Below are 17422 nucleotides of genomic sequence, written 5' to 3'. Positions count from 1 at the left end.
TATGTTCATTTACAAGTACATAGTAAATGAACACAAACATTCATTTCTTTGAAATTTCTTTTTCAGATCCATGTTTCACCTCCAAATAACAAAGTTAATATGTGATAATAGGATATAACATAAGAAGGTGAGAACTGGATACCTTGTGAAGAACTGAATGCTAACCTGAAATATCTAGCTTTGACCTTTACGTAACTTCGGGGGGGGGGGGTCTTTACTGATAAGATAAATTAAAAGCCTTAAATAAAAGAACTGACACAGGTGAACCATTAAAACCAAGTTATGCTTATTAAATACAAGTGATCATTTTGCATTCTCTGCTGTGTTTTAGAGTTTATTTTTGTTATATGTAAAGCTTCCTTTCTTGCAAACAGGAAAATCTATCTTATGAAATGTTATTTGATGACCAAGGCTTTGCGAGGTATTTATATTGTCACGTGTCTGTGTATCATGTAGGCAACCCAATTAGATATTGCCTTACTGTTATTAAGGGCCTAAAAGCTGCTAAAAGTTTTAGACCCTTAATGGCAAAATATGCCTAGACTATCATGCTGTCAATGCCTTGCATCATTATAGAATGTTTTTGCACTTTGTTGCAAATTAAATTAAACTTGCCAAAACATTACATTCTTGTGTGATCCTTTATCCAAGTGTAAGCAAACAAAATTTGCATGTGAAGTATCTTTATAACTGGGCTACATGTAAATTAAAGAATACTAAGAACTGATGTGATGATTCTTAAGCTTCTATATACAAGTAGTTGCAAAGATACTTCACATGCAAACTGTTTGCTTACACTTAAAGGATTAAACAAGAATATAATTTCTTGGCATGTTTAATTACCTTGCACCATTGTGATCTTCATTTGTTCATCAAGATGTTCATTCACATACCGTAGCCATAGCAGCCTGTTTATGTTTTAGCAGGCATAGCAATACCCCATTAGTCATTATTTTATAGTATTTGGGACAGTGTCTATTGTGAACGTAAATTCAGATACATTCCCTCGGTCCTTGGTTGTGTGTGCAGTCATTTAAACAATTGTGGTATATTTTATTGGAATTTACAATCTATTGGCCTCCTGCACAATCAATCAGATTTTCTGTTTATCAGTTGACTCAGGTTTTCAGTTCATTCTTGGTGCCCAAGACACTGTTACATAATATAGCTATCCTAGCAGGGCAATCAACCATTTCAGAGACAGCTATCGCACACTATTGTCCTTGAAGTTACTCATGCCATGATCTGTGTCCATTATCTCTGTTTCTCTTCCTCTCATAAGCACTTTGAGGTAGGGGAGGGATTTCAAAACTTAACTGGTTAAGTTTTGTGCCTGAAATTGTACTCTAGAGCAAGGTTTCTGAGAGTAATCCTTAGTCCAACAAGATAATAGGTTTATAATCTTTTGTTAATAGAACTCATATAAAACATTCCACCATCTCTCAGAAGTGATTGCCTATTTATGTTTTAGGGCTGCTGTCACTAGGATATTTAGTGTGAGATGATGCTAACCTTCTAGCCACTGAGTTTAAGTGTGCACGTGTGCACACACAAACATAGTAGCAAACAAATTAATCTGAACACTCACATTTTAAAGAAAATTTTTTATTTTGTAAGAAAATAAGTACAAAAATTAAACTCCAAATTTACCTAATAATTTATATGTGCTTCTCTGTTCCTAATAAGTTCATTAATTTGTTTAGGCATGGACTGTACCAACATAGAACACATTTTTCTTATTTCTGCATATTGAAACCATACTTTTATAATGGATCGTATTAAGTTCCTTTGTATCACAATTTAATTTTCCAAGTCTCTCTTTCACTATGGCCCACAAATTTTTTATTGGGTTAATTTCAGGAGAGTTACCTGGCCACTAAAGCAATTAGATGTTGTGATTGAGGAACTCTTTCGCTTTTTTTTTTTGAAGTGTGGCATGGAGCGAGATCCTGTTGGAAGATGAGTTCTTTGTCTTTCTGGATCTCTGGGACTGCTCTTTTCTCCAATAATTTTATGTATTGGTTACTTTTCATTATACCATTAATTGGCACAAGTGTTCATGGACTGCCATGTGTAAAAAACCCCAGAGCATCTTTTTAGGAGCTTGCTGAAGGTGGGTGGGAGATGTCTTCTGAGCCATTGATTTGTGAATATAGGGTACTCACTTTTCTTGGACAAAGAAATGACTCTCATCTGAGAATAAGACCTTCTTCCACTTCTCAACAGTCCAATTTTTATTTATTTTTGTCCATTAGAGCCTCTTTTTATGCATAGCCTTCATTAACAGTTGATTTTTTTCAGTCTATATGCAGTCCTTCCTGCTTCAAAAAACTTCAACAGACTGTCATGTCAGAAACATTAATCCCACTAGCTGCCAAGTCTCTATTTAAGTCTACAGTAGACAATCTCGGATCAATTTAGCTTTTTTCTAACTAGTAAATGATCTTTAATATGTGTAGTTTTCCTTTTTTGCCCACATTTTTCTTTTCTGTCAGAAGAAAAGATACCTATCTCCCTAAATATCTTTCAAATCACATTAGCAGTACCCAAACCAACACCACACTCATTGGCAATTTATCTTTGAGTCACAGATGTGTGCTGAGAAAGATGACATATTTTTGAACGCTTCTTTCTCAGTGTCATTTGTAGTGTCAACTTGTTTATAATATAAACAAGTTGACATTACAAATATCAACTTGTTTACATTATAAAAAACTCAACTCTATTAATAAACATTGCAGAGATAGTTAAAACATGCAGCACTCAACCAAAACAGTGAACTAAAACCAAAACAAAACCAAAATTGTGAAACTGAAACAAAAACCAAAAACGTGGGCTTCTTCGGATTAATTTGTTTGCTACTAATTCATGAAAATGTGACAGAGTTTATAAGGCAGAACACTGGAATAAGATAACATTTATTTTAATTGTCAACACGACATTTCATCCTAATTGCACAGGATTTCTTCAGGAGTAAACATACACTAGTAAACAGAACAGTTAGGATTAACAATAGTGACAAATGTCATCTTATTCTGGTGTTCTGCCTTATAAACTCTTAGTCATATATATATATATATATATATATATATATATATATCTTTTTCTAATGGAACTGATGTTTTATCAGCTGTAAGTCAAATGTGGATGTGATCATGTAGTATTACTGAACACTATTAATTGAAGTTTTAAAATAATAAATTTAAAAATTACAGCTTCTAACTCTCTCTCTCTTCTCACACATGCACGCACACACTTTTTTTTTGTTTGAGTAAGGTATGATGGTAGAAAACAGAACACAATATTCAATAATAAAACTTTACAATATTCAAAAAGATATTACAGACTTATCAAAAATTTCATTCATTCAATTTTGTAGTTCATGTGCCATTGCAGTATTTACAAGCAAGTTTTCTAAGAAAATTTAAACTTGACCTTAATTAGCAGCAGGGTAGACTAAAAAGTAATTCATTTATTTCATATAAATCTAAAAATTTACAATATATTTATATCACTTCAATGTTTTTTACTGGCGACTTTTTTTTTCCCGTGGCGCATTTTTGCCACCTATAATGGCTTTGATGTCTTCTGCATCCAAGGTTTCATATTTAAGCAAAGCCTCAGCAAGTAGTCTGTGTTCTCTGTTATGTGTACGGAGGATTGTTTTTGCTCTTTCAAAGGATTCCTATAAAACAGTAAAAAATATATATACTTAAAACTACATTCATAATTATGCTATTACAGTACATAAATTTTTATAATGGTCCTATAGTGACTAAATTTTAATATTTTTTAAACATTTGTAGATAGTCATGTGTTACCAATGTATAAGCCTATTAAATTATTTAAGGAATTTACAACATATACTGTAATATTAATTAAAAGAAACTTTAATAAATACCACCTATATTTTGGCAATGTATGTTCCCATGAAGATGGTAATGTGACAACTATGACGTGCACGCAGGACCACAAAACGCAAATGAAGCAGAAGAGAGAAAACTAGTGTCATTTCTAGAGTCCTAAAGGTGCCGCCTAGCAGGCTATATTGGGTTGTCTTGGCTGTTGGGCTGAAGTTCTCAAGATGCAAGCTTCCCAAATTTGGGGCAGTCTCATACACCCAAATTTGTTGAGGTTTGGAAAATTTTTTTAGAGCTGAGGCTAATTCCATGAACAATCTTTCATATTTAAATTTGTGACAATGTTATTAAAGTGGCTTTCTTCCAACGTATTCTGTGGCAGGTATCCAGAGCATGGTCTGCAAGCCCAGGCTGGCTGTATTGGTGAAACCGGATGTAGTCTTTGTGTTCCGAAATCCTGACATTTGGTGTCCTACCTGTTTGGGCAAAGTAGGACAGTTTACAGTTGCAAGGGACCTGGTATACCCCAGGTAGGTCTAGGGTAAGTGGTTGGTCTTTGGTGGAGCAGATAAGGGATGCCAATTTTTTATATGGTTTGTAACAAGTCAGGTCATATTTTTTTTAAGATTTTGGTTAACTTTTCACAGGTGCCACGGATATAGGGAATGGTGATGGACTTAGTGTAATCTTTGTTATGAAGAGGAATGCAAGTTGTTTTAATATTTTTTGGGGGTTGTAACAATTGGCTAAGAAAGTGTTAAGGATGTGGTTTAGTTCAATGGTTAGGGCATTGTCATCTGAACAGATTAATTTTGCCCTGTAGTGTTTTTATAATCCCATATTGTTGTGAGGTGGGGTGGTGGGATTACTGGTGAATGTATCTGCCTGTATGGGTAGGTTTTCTGTAAACAGAGAAAACCAAGGCTCCATCACGCTGGCGAGTGATTAGAGTGTCTAGGAAAGGGAGACTGTTGTTTTCCTTTTTATCCAAAGTGAACTGGATTCTGGGGTGTTGGTTGTTTAAGTGTGTTAAGTAGTGGAGTGTATCTGAGCCATGTGGCCAAATCGCAAACACATCATCAATGTAGTGAAGCCAAACAGTGGGTTTTTGTGGGGCTGAGTTTAAGGCTTTCTCTTCAAAAGTCTCCATAAAGAAGTTGGCCAGGGGTGAGGAGAGTCATGAACCCATGGCTGTCCACCTCTATCTGTTTGTAGAATTTTCCTTGCCAAACGAAATAGTCTGAGTTCATTGTGAACTGAAATAGGGCTAAGATATCAGGAGGAAATTTGGCTTGGATGAGTGCTAAGGTTTCCTTGAGTGAGACATTTGTGAATAGGGAGGAGATGTCAAAACTGACCATTATGTCAGTATGTTGGAGTGAGAGGTTTTCTATACTGGCTTTGAAGTGGTCTGAGTTTTTTATGTGTGATGGTGTATTGCCAGTATAGTGTGCGAGAGCACTTTGGCTAAATGTTTGGCTAATTTGTATGTGGGGGGAATCAAAGCCATCCATTATGGGATGTAATGGCGCATTTTGTTTATGTATTTTTGGAAGTCCATACAATCGGGGGAGGGGGGGGTTCTAGAGTTAAAAGGTTTTAGTTTGTTGGTAACTTCCACAGGCCAAGAAGTGCCCTTCTTAAGGAGCCTTTGGAGTGTTCTAATTTGGGAGCTGGTAGGATTATACTCAATAGGAAGGTTGGCACTTCCCTAGATACTCACCAGCCTAATGGATCCTTGATTTTTCTGTTTACAGAAAACCCACCCATACGGGCAGATACATTCACCAGCAATCCCCCCCCCCCACCCCACAACAATATGGGGTTATAAAAACACTATATAACAGGGCAAAATTAATTTGTTCAGGTGACAATGCCCTAACCACTGAACTAAATTATATCGTTAACACTTTCTTAGCCAATGACTACAACCCCCAAAAAATATTAAAACCAGTTGACCCCCCTCCCCCCGATCATAATGAAGATTACACCAAATCCATCACCATTCCCTATATCCGCGGCACCTCTGAAAAGTTAACCAAAATCTTAAGAAAATATGACCTGACTTCTTGTTACAACTACATAAAAAATTGGCATCCCTTATCCGCTCCACCAAAACCAACCACTTCCCCTAGAACTACCTAGGGTATACCAGGTCCCTTGCAACTGTAAACTGTCCTACTTTGGCCAAACAGGACAACAAATGTCAGGATTTCGGAACACAAAGACTACATCCGATTTCACCAGTACAGCCACCGTGGACTTGCAGACAATGCTCTGGATACCTGCCACAGAATATGTTGGAAGAAAGCCATGTTAATACACCGCAGCAAATTTAAATATGAAAAATTGTTCATGGAATCAGCCTCAGCTCTAAAAACTTTCCAAACCTCAACAAATTTGGGTGCATGAGACTGCCCCAAATTTTGGAAGCTTGCATCTTGAGAACTTCAGCAAAACAGCCAAGACAACGCAATATAGCCCACTAGGAGGTATCTTTAGGACTATAGGAACAACAGTTTTTCTCTCTTCAGTTTCATTTGCTTTTTGTAGTGCCTGAGTGCACATGTCATAGATGTATGTTCTCATGAAGATGGCAATGTGACATAGCCAAAATATAGGAGGTAATTAATATTACAGTATATGTTGTAAATTCCTTAAATAATTTAATAGTCATTTTTTAAACATGAATTTCTAAATTTTTTATGATTTCTTTGAGTTATTTGACATTATATTTGTACACTTTAAATATAAATATTTTCTTTGGAAAATAAGAATTGTGGATAAAGAGCTAGAGATTAAAAAGTCTTATGACAATCGAGTAAAACAACAAATTCAGCATAATGAAAAAGCACCACACTTAATGATGTCTAATTGCTTGCAATTATAAGTGCAAGCAATAAGATATCCTAAGTTCACTAAGGATCACATAAGATATTACTATAAGTTCCTAATCATGAGCATGGTCATTATTAATCCTCGTGGAAAGGCTTAGACGTTGGTTATGCAATTTTTACTAAATAATTTAAGGAAATTACGTCAACTAGGATATACATTAAAATAAATTTTAATATACTTCAATATTTCGGCAACGTCAGGTTGCCATTTTCAAGAAACTTAAGAAAAAGACATGTGCACGCAGGCACAACAAACAGGAAGTGAGGAAGAAGCAGGAAGCTATTATTTCTCCTAAAGTCCTGATGGTGCCCCCTAGCAGGCAATGTTGGTATTCTTGGGTGATTGGGCTGAAGGTCTTCTGATGTAGGTTTCCCAAATTTGAGGCAGTCTCATGAAGCCAAATTTGTTGAGGTTTGGATTGTTTCTTAGGGCTGAAGCTGATTCCATGAAAAGCCTTTCATATTTGTATTTACTACGGTGTATTATTGTGGCTTTTTTCCACAGTATTCTATGGCAGGTATCCAGCACATGGTCAGCAAGACCAGAGTGGCTGTATTGGTGAAACCGGATGTAGTCCTTGTGTTCTGAAATTCTGATATTTGCTGTCCTGCCTATTATTAAAATTTATTTTAATGTATATTCTAGTTGACGTTGTAATTTCCTTAAATTAGTTAGTAAAAAATGCATAACCAACGTCTAAGCCTTTCCACAAGGATTAAAATAATCCACGGAGATGATATCGCACGTAAAGCACACCATTACGGTAAAATGAAGTTAAAGCTATCAAGACAACTGAATCGTTTCGCCTTCCTAAAACGCTGCCGGGATAACCAGGTAATTCCTAGCTGTGTAAAATTCAAGCCATTTCTCTTTGCAAAAGGCTCTTTGTATTTATAACCATGCCAGCCAAGCCTTGCTCATGGAACAAATCGCCACGACTCGCCGTTTCCTGAATGATGCTAACTTAGCTATCCAGGCACTTGAAGATGACCTTTCAAGCACCTTGAGCCACGAAATTTGGTCTATTTTATACGAGTTCTCGTGCACTGCAATAGAAAGAATTTTAAAAAGTATGAGATCGACACATCAAAAAATTTGAAAATTTAAAAAACTATCTCAAAACCACAACTTCCTACAGAAAAAGTAGTCAGCCTTTCGTCATTTAGTGTGAAACCTGAAGCACTCGACGCTCTTGCACGTGGCCACAACTTCGCCATTGTGCCCAGAAGGATACCTGCTGAAGATATTATGATACGAATTGAACAAGGGATATGACACCATCCAAACCACATCGCCAACGATATTAGACTGGATGTGGCTTGTGTTCTGACGAAAGCTAACCCACCAAAAGCCAACATGCCCAGTAAGGAAATTAAATCTCTACTAGAATTAAAGAAAAACAAGAAAATAATAATCACCAAAGCTGATAAAGGGAACGCCACAGTATTGCTTAACCAAAAGGATTACACAGGTAAGCTGAAAGCTCTATTGTTAGATCAGGCTACTTACCTCCCTATCGAGTACAATCCCACCAACTCACAAATTAGAAAACTCCACAGGCTCCTTAAGAAGGTCACTTCTTGGCCTGTGAAAATCACTAACAAATTAAAACCATATAACTCCATACCCCCCCTTTATTTATGGACTCCCAAAAATATAGAAGGAAAATGTGCCATTACGTCCCATAGCGGATGGCATTGATTCCCTCGCATACAAACTAGCTAAACATTTGGCCAAAGCTCTCTCACACTATATTGGCAACACATCTTCACACATAAAAAACTTAGCCCACTTCAAAGCCAGCATAGAAAACTTACACTCAAACACACTGACATAATGGTCAGTTTTGATGTCTGCTCCTTATTCACAAATGTCCCACTCAAAGAATCCTTAGAGTTAATCCAAGCTAAACTTCCTCACGATATCACAGCCCTATTTCAGTTTACAATGAACTCAGGCTATTTTGCTTGGCAAGGAAAATTCTACAAACAAATAGAGGGGACAGCCATGGGTTCTCCACTCTCTCCACCCTTGGCCAACTTTTATATGGAGACTTTTGAAGCCTTAAACTCTGCCCCACAAAACCCAACCATTTGGCTTCGCTATGTTGATGATGTGTTCGCTATTTTGCCGCATGGCTCCGATGCACATATCTCCTTCCTAACACACTTAAACAACCAACACCCCAGAATCAAATTCACCTTGGAAGAAGAAAAAAAACAACTGCTTTCCTTTCTTAGACACACTAGTCACCTACCAGCCTGATGGAACCTTGGTTTTCTCAGTCTATAGAAAACCCACCCATACAGGCGGATACATTCACCAACAATCCTACCACCCCTCCTCGCAACACTATGGAGTCATTAAGACACTACACAACAGGGCCAAACTTATCTGTTCGAATGACAATGCCCTAACCACAGAACTAAACCACATTCACAACACTTTCTCAGCCAATGGATACCCCCCAAAAAAATATTGAAACCAGTAAAACCCCCCGTCACAACAAGGATTATTCTAAATCCATCACCATACCCTATATCTGAGGCACCTCAGAAAAAATTACAAAAATACTAAAAAAACATGACTTAACTTCTTGTTACAGACCATATAAAAAATTGGCATCCCTTATCCGCTCTACTAAAGACCAACCTCCCCCCCCCAGACCTACCTAGTGTATACCAGGTACCTTGCAGCTGTAAGGTGTCCTACTTTGGCCAAACAGGCAAGACAGCAAATATCAGAATTTCAGAACACAAGGACTACATCCGGTTTCACCAATACAGCCACTCTGGTCTTGCTGACCATGCGCTGGATTTCTGCCATAGAATACAGTGGAAAAAAGCCACGATAATACACCGTAGTAAATACAAATATGAAAGGCTTTTCATGGAATCAGCTTTAGCGCTAAGAAACAATCCAAACCTCAACAAATTTGGCTTCATGAGACTGCCTCAAATTTGGGAAACTTACATCAGAAGACCTTCAGCCCAATCACCAAAGAATACTAACATTGCCCGCTAAGGGTCACCATCAGAACTTTAGGAGAAAGAATAGCTTCCTGCTTCTTACCTTACTGTTTGTTCTGCCTGTGTGCACATGTCTTGTTCTTAAGTTTCTTGAAAATGGCAACGTGACGTTGCCAAAATATTGAAGTAAATTAAAATTTATTTTAATGTATATCCTAGTTGACGTCATTTCCTTAAATTATTTAGTAAAAAAAAATGAACCGTTTCACTTCACTTTAATGTTTAGAAATAAAATGAATGGTGTACACTTTGATGTCCTTTTGAATGATAAAATAACTAATTCTTAAATTTAATGAAATGGATACAGCACAGAGAAACACACCCAACTATCATGGAGACATTGCGGATATGATCTAAAAATTGTAAAAGTACACAGAAAAACATCATCATCATAAAATCACTGACATATACTCTCAAGGGGTGTACAGGATATGATAGTACTACATAAAAAATTTACATCATTACTAACTTCCTATCATCTACAATTTTCCTCCAAATCAGTCTGTTACTTGTCAAGACTCCAATATTATCAGATCTTATATTTCTATCGTCTAAGGCACTTTGTACCGTATCAATCCACCTATATCTCGGTCTTCCTCTGGGTCGTTTTCCTGCAAACCTGGCAGAGAACACTTGTTTTGCTAATCTTTCCTCGCCCATTCTGTTCAAGTGCCCATACCACCTGAGATTAGCTCTGCTAGTGCAATCCTGGATTCTGACCATGTCAAGTTCTTTCCTAATATCCTCGTTTTTAATATGATATTGCCATTGATGCCATCTGTTCACGCCTCTAATCTTCCTCAGGACTCTCATATCTGCGTTCTCTAGTCTTTGATCAAGTGTTTTACTTCTGACCCAGCTCTCAGATCCATAAGTTAAAACTGATTTGAACACTGTCTTGTATACAGCTAATTTAGTTTTCCGACTAATTTCTCTCTTATTTCATATGAATTTATTCAATTGCCTTCCAACCATACCAGCTTTGTTGATTCTGTTGTCTATTTCCATATTTAATTTATCATCTTCACTAAAAATCATGCCTAAGTAGCTGAAATGTTTTACTTGTTCCACAGGTTCTCCATTCACAACACAGTTGACATTTTCAATGATTCTGCCTATTTTCATTGTCTTTGTCTTTTTATTGCTGACCTTCATACCATATCTATTACAACAGTTATTCAATTTAGTCAGGGAATCTTGCAAACTTGTAGTGGATTTATTTAGAAGTATAACATCGTCAGCATAAAGCAAAGAGCTGACATTAACATCTCCAATTCTGATATCATGTTTAATATCACGTTCCTTCATAATGTGATCCTTATAGATAATGAATAACAGAGGGAATAATGTACAGCCTTGTCTCACACCAGATTTAACACTAAACTATCTTCCTGTACTTCCTTCAGTTCTAACTGCTGACTTGCAACTCAAATAAAGATTAAGTATTGTTTGATATAATGCCCAACTGACACCAGATAACTGTAGTGTATTCAATAGCTTCACTCTTGGCACCTTGTCATATGCCTTTTCCAAATCGACAAAGCTTAAATACAGATCTTTGTTATATTCCTGTGCTTTCTCAACTAATTGTCGTAAAGTGAAGATCTGATCCTGACAGCGTCTATTTGGCCTGAATCTAGCTTGTTCTTAAACAAGCTTTTCTTCCACAATTCTTCTCAACCGTTTCTCAAGTATACTTGCATAGATCTTGCCAGGAACACTCAGTACGGAAATATCTCTGTAATTCTCACATTCAGTTTTATTTCCCTTTTTATATATGGGTAGTATTAGAGCTCTACTCCAATCATCAGGAATTCGTCCTTCTGAACTATGCAGTGCAGCCACTGTAAGACTTTTATACTGCCATACTTCAGCATTTCTGGTCGAATATCATCTACTCCTGCTGCCTTTCCACATTTCAAGCCTTTGATGGCTTTTTCTACTTCAAGTATGGATATGTATTCCTGACTGAATGCCTGGTCAGTGTTTTTTACCACTGTGCTGTCATCACTGCTTGTTTCATTTAGCAGTTTTTCAAAGTAATTACTCCATACTTCAAGGATATCTTTTTCTCCCGTTTTCATGTCACCTTTATCATCTCTAACTCCTTTTACAGCACTCTTTCCTCCATTTCTAAGCTTCTTCAACAACCTCCAGAATATTTTGCCACCTTCTTGATATTTATTTTCAATGTTCTTGCCAAAGTCCTCTCATGACTTTTGTTTAGCTAGTTTTACACAGTTTAGCTTTCTTACATTTGTCTCTGTATTCTCTAAGAGCACAAGCTGACTTATTTGCCAGGAACTTTTGATATGCTTTCTGTTTTTTTTCCTTCACTACCTCTTTAACTTTCTGTGTCCACCATGGAGTTCTGATTTTTCTAATTTTGCAGACAACCTCACCACATGCCTCTCTGGCTGAATCAATCAGGGTTTTCTTCAAGGTTTGTCACTTGTTCTCAAACTCTTTCATTTTTTTTTTTCAATAATCTTTGTCTACAGTTCACATCTGAGAGCTGCTCAACTTTTATTCACTTTAAAACTTTTAAATTTTAAAGTGAATTTTTAAATTTTTATTTTTTTTATCCTGCTCAAGACTAAATAGTGATCGCTTCCAATTTCAAATCCTCTGTACACACTGGTGTCCTGCACAAGGGAGAAAAAATCACTATCAACAATAGCATAGTCAAGGAGACTTTTCTTATTCCTTGCCTCTTCTCGCAATGTGAATTTGTGCACATTTTTATGTTGGAACATAGTGTTAGTAATAACCAGTCCATGTCCTGAGCAGAAAGCCAACAGGTATTTGCCATTGTTATTAGCTTTGCTCTTTTCTCCAAATTTTCCCAAAACATTTTTGTATGTCTGACAATCATTTCCTACTCTGCTATTTAGATCCCCAACAAGGACTAACTTTTCCTTTTTCATTGTGTCTTTCTCTAGCATCTCAAAAAATTCTTCCATTGCTACCTTAGTAGAGCCTTCTGTGGAACCATAGGCACAAATAAGTCTCATTGTCCAATTCCCTATTCTGATATTTGCCCAAATCACTCTGCTTGACACTGCCTGCCATTCAAGAAAATTAGCCTCTTATTTTGTGTTGATTACTATGGCTACTCCTTTTCCTTGATTGTCATTGCCTGAATATAACATTTTGTATTTATTGCTCAGAAAGATCTCACCAGTTTTTGTCTTTTTTGTTTCAGTCACCACTATTATGTCGATCTGGTACTTATCTAATTTCTCAGCTAGCTCCATTCCTTTGCCATTCAGGCTTTTTATGTTGATAGTACCGATCTTTAACTCTGGTGATGTTGAGTTGGGGCAAGTTTCAGATTTGCTCCAGTAGCTGAACTTTTCGCTGTTCGCCCAGGTTCCCTGGCAAAAACAACGGGGGCCTTGTTTAACCAGGTGATGTCTCAGCCAGCATGAAATTTTGTCATGTTGTACCATCATTTTGAATATTGGTTTAAGCCAATAAGAATACAATTTGGTCGGCTAAATCCCAAATTGCCAGCCCATCCTTGTTCATTCAGTATCCAGGTAGATAACCAACAGGGTGCACCACGAGAAGGAAAGGATTGGACATTAGGTCAGAAGCCCTGGTCGGTTCTCTGCATTCCTTTAAAGGCTATGTGGAGGTCTCCTCTCAGTTATACAGCTTTGATCCTTAAGCACCCCACACAGAAAACCACTTAAAACAATAAGTGGAAAAAAAGCTAGACTTAAAGCCTAAAGTCTAATAAGGGGCATTCTCTATGGGTACTGTTGGATGCGAGGCCTAAGAAGTTAAGTTTTCCAAATCCTGTGAAGTTTAATGCAACCACATACAGTAATTTACCATTTATCTGACCCTTCAATTATCATAACAGTGAATTCAAATAATTGCAGTATTATTACATGGTGCCTACAGAGAAGTTGGTTGACATGCAATGGTCAGTTAATTGAAGGGTTGCTGCTTTGAAGGTTGGATAAATAGTAGATTACTGTATTAAGATTAGGTTGGTTTGTCAACCTAATTTTAATAGGTTGATTGATTCTAAAAAATTCTTTCAGGTTTTTGGTGACGCATAATTTTTTTTTTTTTCTTCATTTGATTCTGTGTTATCCAAGGCATGGTCAGCTGAATCCAACTAATAGTTAAGGCAGCAAATGCATTCATTGTATTTTTCTAGGCAGCTCTCCTAGTTTGACCATAAGAAGATAATTTGCAAGAACAAGGAATCTTGTAAACATCTGGAACAGAGAGGGGTTAGAATGCAGTATGTAGATTATATTTCTTGAGAGTTCTGACTATTCTTTCTAAGGTGCCTTAGAAATAGGAAATAGTAAAAGCATTGCTGTAGTCTGTATTATACCAAGAGGAATGCGATGAGATTTGGCATTGTAACCATTGGAAAAGAAGGTCTAGTGAATAAAGGGATGCCTGGGTGGAACAGAGGCTCTGTGACAAGGGTTTCATAATGGTATATGGTGAGAGAGTTTATATATGTACTTGCCTAATACCACCTTTATGTGTGGGTGGGTTTTCCATAAACTGAGAAAGGGTGACACTGGGAAGAAGATGTGTGATTAGGGTGGCATGATTAGTGTGATCTAGAAAAGGCATGTTATTATTTTCTTTTTCTAAGGTGAAGTGGATTCTGGGATGCTGACTGCCAAGGTTAAGGAGGAAGGAGTCTAATGTATCTGAGAATGGCAGTATGAAGGGAATACTTTTAAAAATGTTCCATATAGACATTGGCTAGAGGAGAGAGCTGCACTCTCTCAATAATATATTTAATAAGAATCTAATTTTTGAAGCCCATTATTATTTTACCACATTAAGCATCAAACACAAATTAAGAAATAAATAAATCAGATGCGAGACAAGAGGGCATACTATCTCTACTGCTATTTATCTATATGGATCACATTATGAAGGAAAGCAGCATTAGGATGTTACTGAAATTGGATATATTCAACTCAGTTCTTTTGTTTTATGCAAATAATGCTGAACTACTAAAGTCTAGTAGGAGTCTCTGCAGGATCCCTAACTAAACTGATTAACAGCTATAATAAATTTGATATGAAAATCAGCAATAAAATTACAGAATATGAAAATATCTAGGAACACTGAAAATATCAACTGGATCCTGTATGATCCAGTTGATATTTTAAAAGAAAAAAAAAGGAAAACCTTTCACCTATTTAGGTACAATTTTTAGAGAATATGGCAAATAAAATATGGAAAAAGAGAAAGTGAGATTAGTCAAACAGCACTAAACTAGTTGAACATAAGACAGTGTTCAAACCAATATTAACTTATGGATCTGAGAGCTGAGTTGCAAACAAAACACTTGATCAGCATCATTGGTAGAATCATTAAAACCAAGGAAAGTAGAAAGGCACTTGACATTGTTAGCATTTAAGAATGTGTGGGCAGAACTAACCAAGGTTGTGGTCACTTAAACAGAAAGGAAAGTTAGCAAAACAGGTATCGGTTGCCAGGAAAAGACACAGAAAAAGACCGATTTTCCTTTAAAAAGAAAAACTGATTCAGATCTGATTAAACTGATCTTGGTGTCATAATCCACACTATTTAAAATGACTATTGAATTCCCTATGTGTTAAGTATAATGATTTCATCACTGTTAGGTAAACTTCTTAAAGCATCTTTCTCTAAAGCTGTGATATTTTTTGGTTGGATGACTGTAATAAAATCGAAGCACAAAATAATCTTGCAGATGATGTTTCTTCATGTGATGACAGATGTTTAGTAATTTTTCAACACTGGCCATGACGTCCACTTTTGGGATGTGTCTTAAAGTAATTGCATAATTAAAATCATTGTTTAGAACTGAAGCTTCTATATTAGTGAGATTATAGTTTCAAAAATTTAATACAAATTTATTAGAAGTCAGAAAGGTTCCATTTTTGTGAACTGCACTGTATAGATGCTTGAATTTTTTTGACAGTTCATATTTACAAATCTTTGTCTATTCTTGAGGCTTTCTTCTACTATCTATGGCATTACATATCTTTGGGGATAATAAATTAGCCAGAGTATTATTATTACTATCGTATGGGCACCTCCATGGAGTCCAAAGACTCATCGCCCAAACTATCCACACAATCTATCATACCTCTACTTGGAACTATTAACAGAAAAAGCACTCACAATTGACTCTGGCAACCCATTCCACTCATTTACAACTCTCTAAACAAAAAATCTAGTCCTCACACTCCTACTAATACCACCTTTATTCAACTTCCAGGAATGACTCCGTTTTTTTTCTGGCTGCTCCAGCAAAGTGCTGAAACATTTCCCCCTGCATCAAACCTATAAAATCTTTTAAGCAACTTAAATGTTTCAATCATATCCCCTCTTTTTCTCCTATCAACAAACTTTTGCAATTCACACACCCTCAATCTATCTTCATAGGGAAGATTTCACAGACCACTCAACCTCTGAATCTTCTCCAGCACTTCCACATCCCCAAGAAACCCAGTAGACCAGACTTGAGCACAGCAATCCAGATGTGGATGTATCAAGGTCTTATAAAGAGGAATAACAACTTCCTTATCTTTATTTGTGTGTTCTTTTACCTTAGTAATATGTCCTCTGAACTTTAGCTCTGTCTACCACCATTCCTAAATCTAACTTCAACTATTTCCTGGAGTACAGTGTATCAATGTGATACAGAGCTTTTAATCTGTTTATTATCCCAAAATGCATAACTTTACATTTCTCCACAGTGAACTGACACCCATTATCTTTTGCCCATACAGCCTATTTAAATTGTCTTGCAAGCTCCTCATATTGCCTTGATTAACTATAACTCTACCTAATTTTGCATCATCAGCAATGAACTGAATATTTCCTTTCAAGCTATTACCTATATCATTTGTGTACAAATTAAACAGCAGTGGTCCCAGCACTGAACCTTGTGACACACCACTAATCACCTGTTGTTGCCTTGATTCTGTCCCCTCCATATACCACTTTTTGATATCTTCCAGCAGCCACCCTCTTATACACTTAACCAATACCATATCCAATCCCATTTCTTTTAATTTGTGTAACAGAGTTCTATGTGGTATTCTGTCAAATGCCTTTGCAAAATCAAGCAGAATCACTGTATAGCCATTTCCTTTAATCCAACTCTATGGGGAAAAAAAAAAGATAGTAAATTGCTAAGGCATACCAACCCTTCACAAAGCTATGGAATTACACAATTACAGTATCATATTTTTATCCACCCATTCCTGAATTCTCTTTTTAACTAATTTTTTCCAGTACTTTTATCGCCACATCTGAGATACTGATAGTCTATAATTTGCTGCTGCAGTCTTAGAACCTCCCTTATGCAAGGGAATTATTTCCGCTTCCTTGGATCTCTACCAGAGCTGAGACTTACATTAAAGAGCTTCATCAGAGGGACTGCCAGATCCCTTGCACATTCTCGCAAAACCCAAGCTGATATCTCATCTAATCCCACAGCTGTATTTACATTGAGATTCTACAATATCCTAAGAACCTCCAATTCATCTACCCACATTAGTATTTGTCACATACGTAAAGCAGTAACTCACTAGGATGATATACCCTTGCAAAAAGGACACTCAATAACTTCAATTAATCTGCTTCTGTCAC

The 17422-nt window shown here is 36.5% G+C and overlaps 1 protein-coding gene across 4 annotated transcripts in view; it reads right to left on the bottom strand.

Moving 5' to 3' along the window:
• Positions 1-3304: 3304 nt before the first annotated feature.
• YME1L (ATP-dependent zinc metalloprotease YME1L) overlaps positions 3305-17422 on the bottom strand; it is a 281286-nt gene continuing 267168 nt past the window's right edge. For all 4 annotated transcript variants that reach the window (XM_090411850.1, XM_090411848.1, XM_090411851.1 and 1 more), the window contains exon 20: positions 3305-3685. In XM_090411850.1, coding sequence (XP_090267976.1) covers positions 3527-3685 — 159 coding nt within the window. In that variant the 3' untranslated portion in view covers positions 3305-3526. The remainder of the gene's footprint in view (positions 3686-17422) is intronic.

The sequence above is a fragment of the Typopeltis vanoorti genome, chromosome 22, assembly GCF_054136105.1.
Source record: "Typopeltis vanoorti isolate ZY-2024b chromosome 22, IOZ_Tvanoo_1.0, whole genome shotgun sequence".
Classification (NCBI taxonomy): domain Eukaryota; kingdom Metazoa; phylum Arthropoda; class Arachnida; order Uropygi; family Thelyphonidae; genus Typopeltis; species Typopeltis vanoorti.
This window is presented reverse-complemented; position numbering and strand designations above follow the sequence as displayed.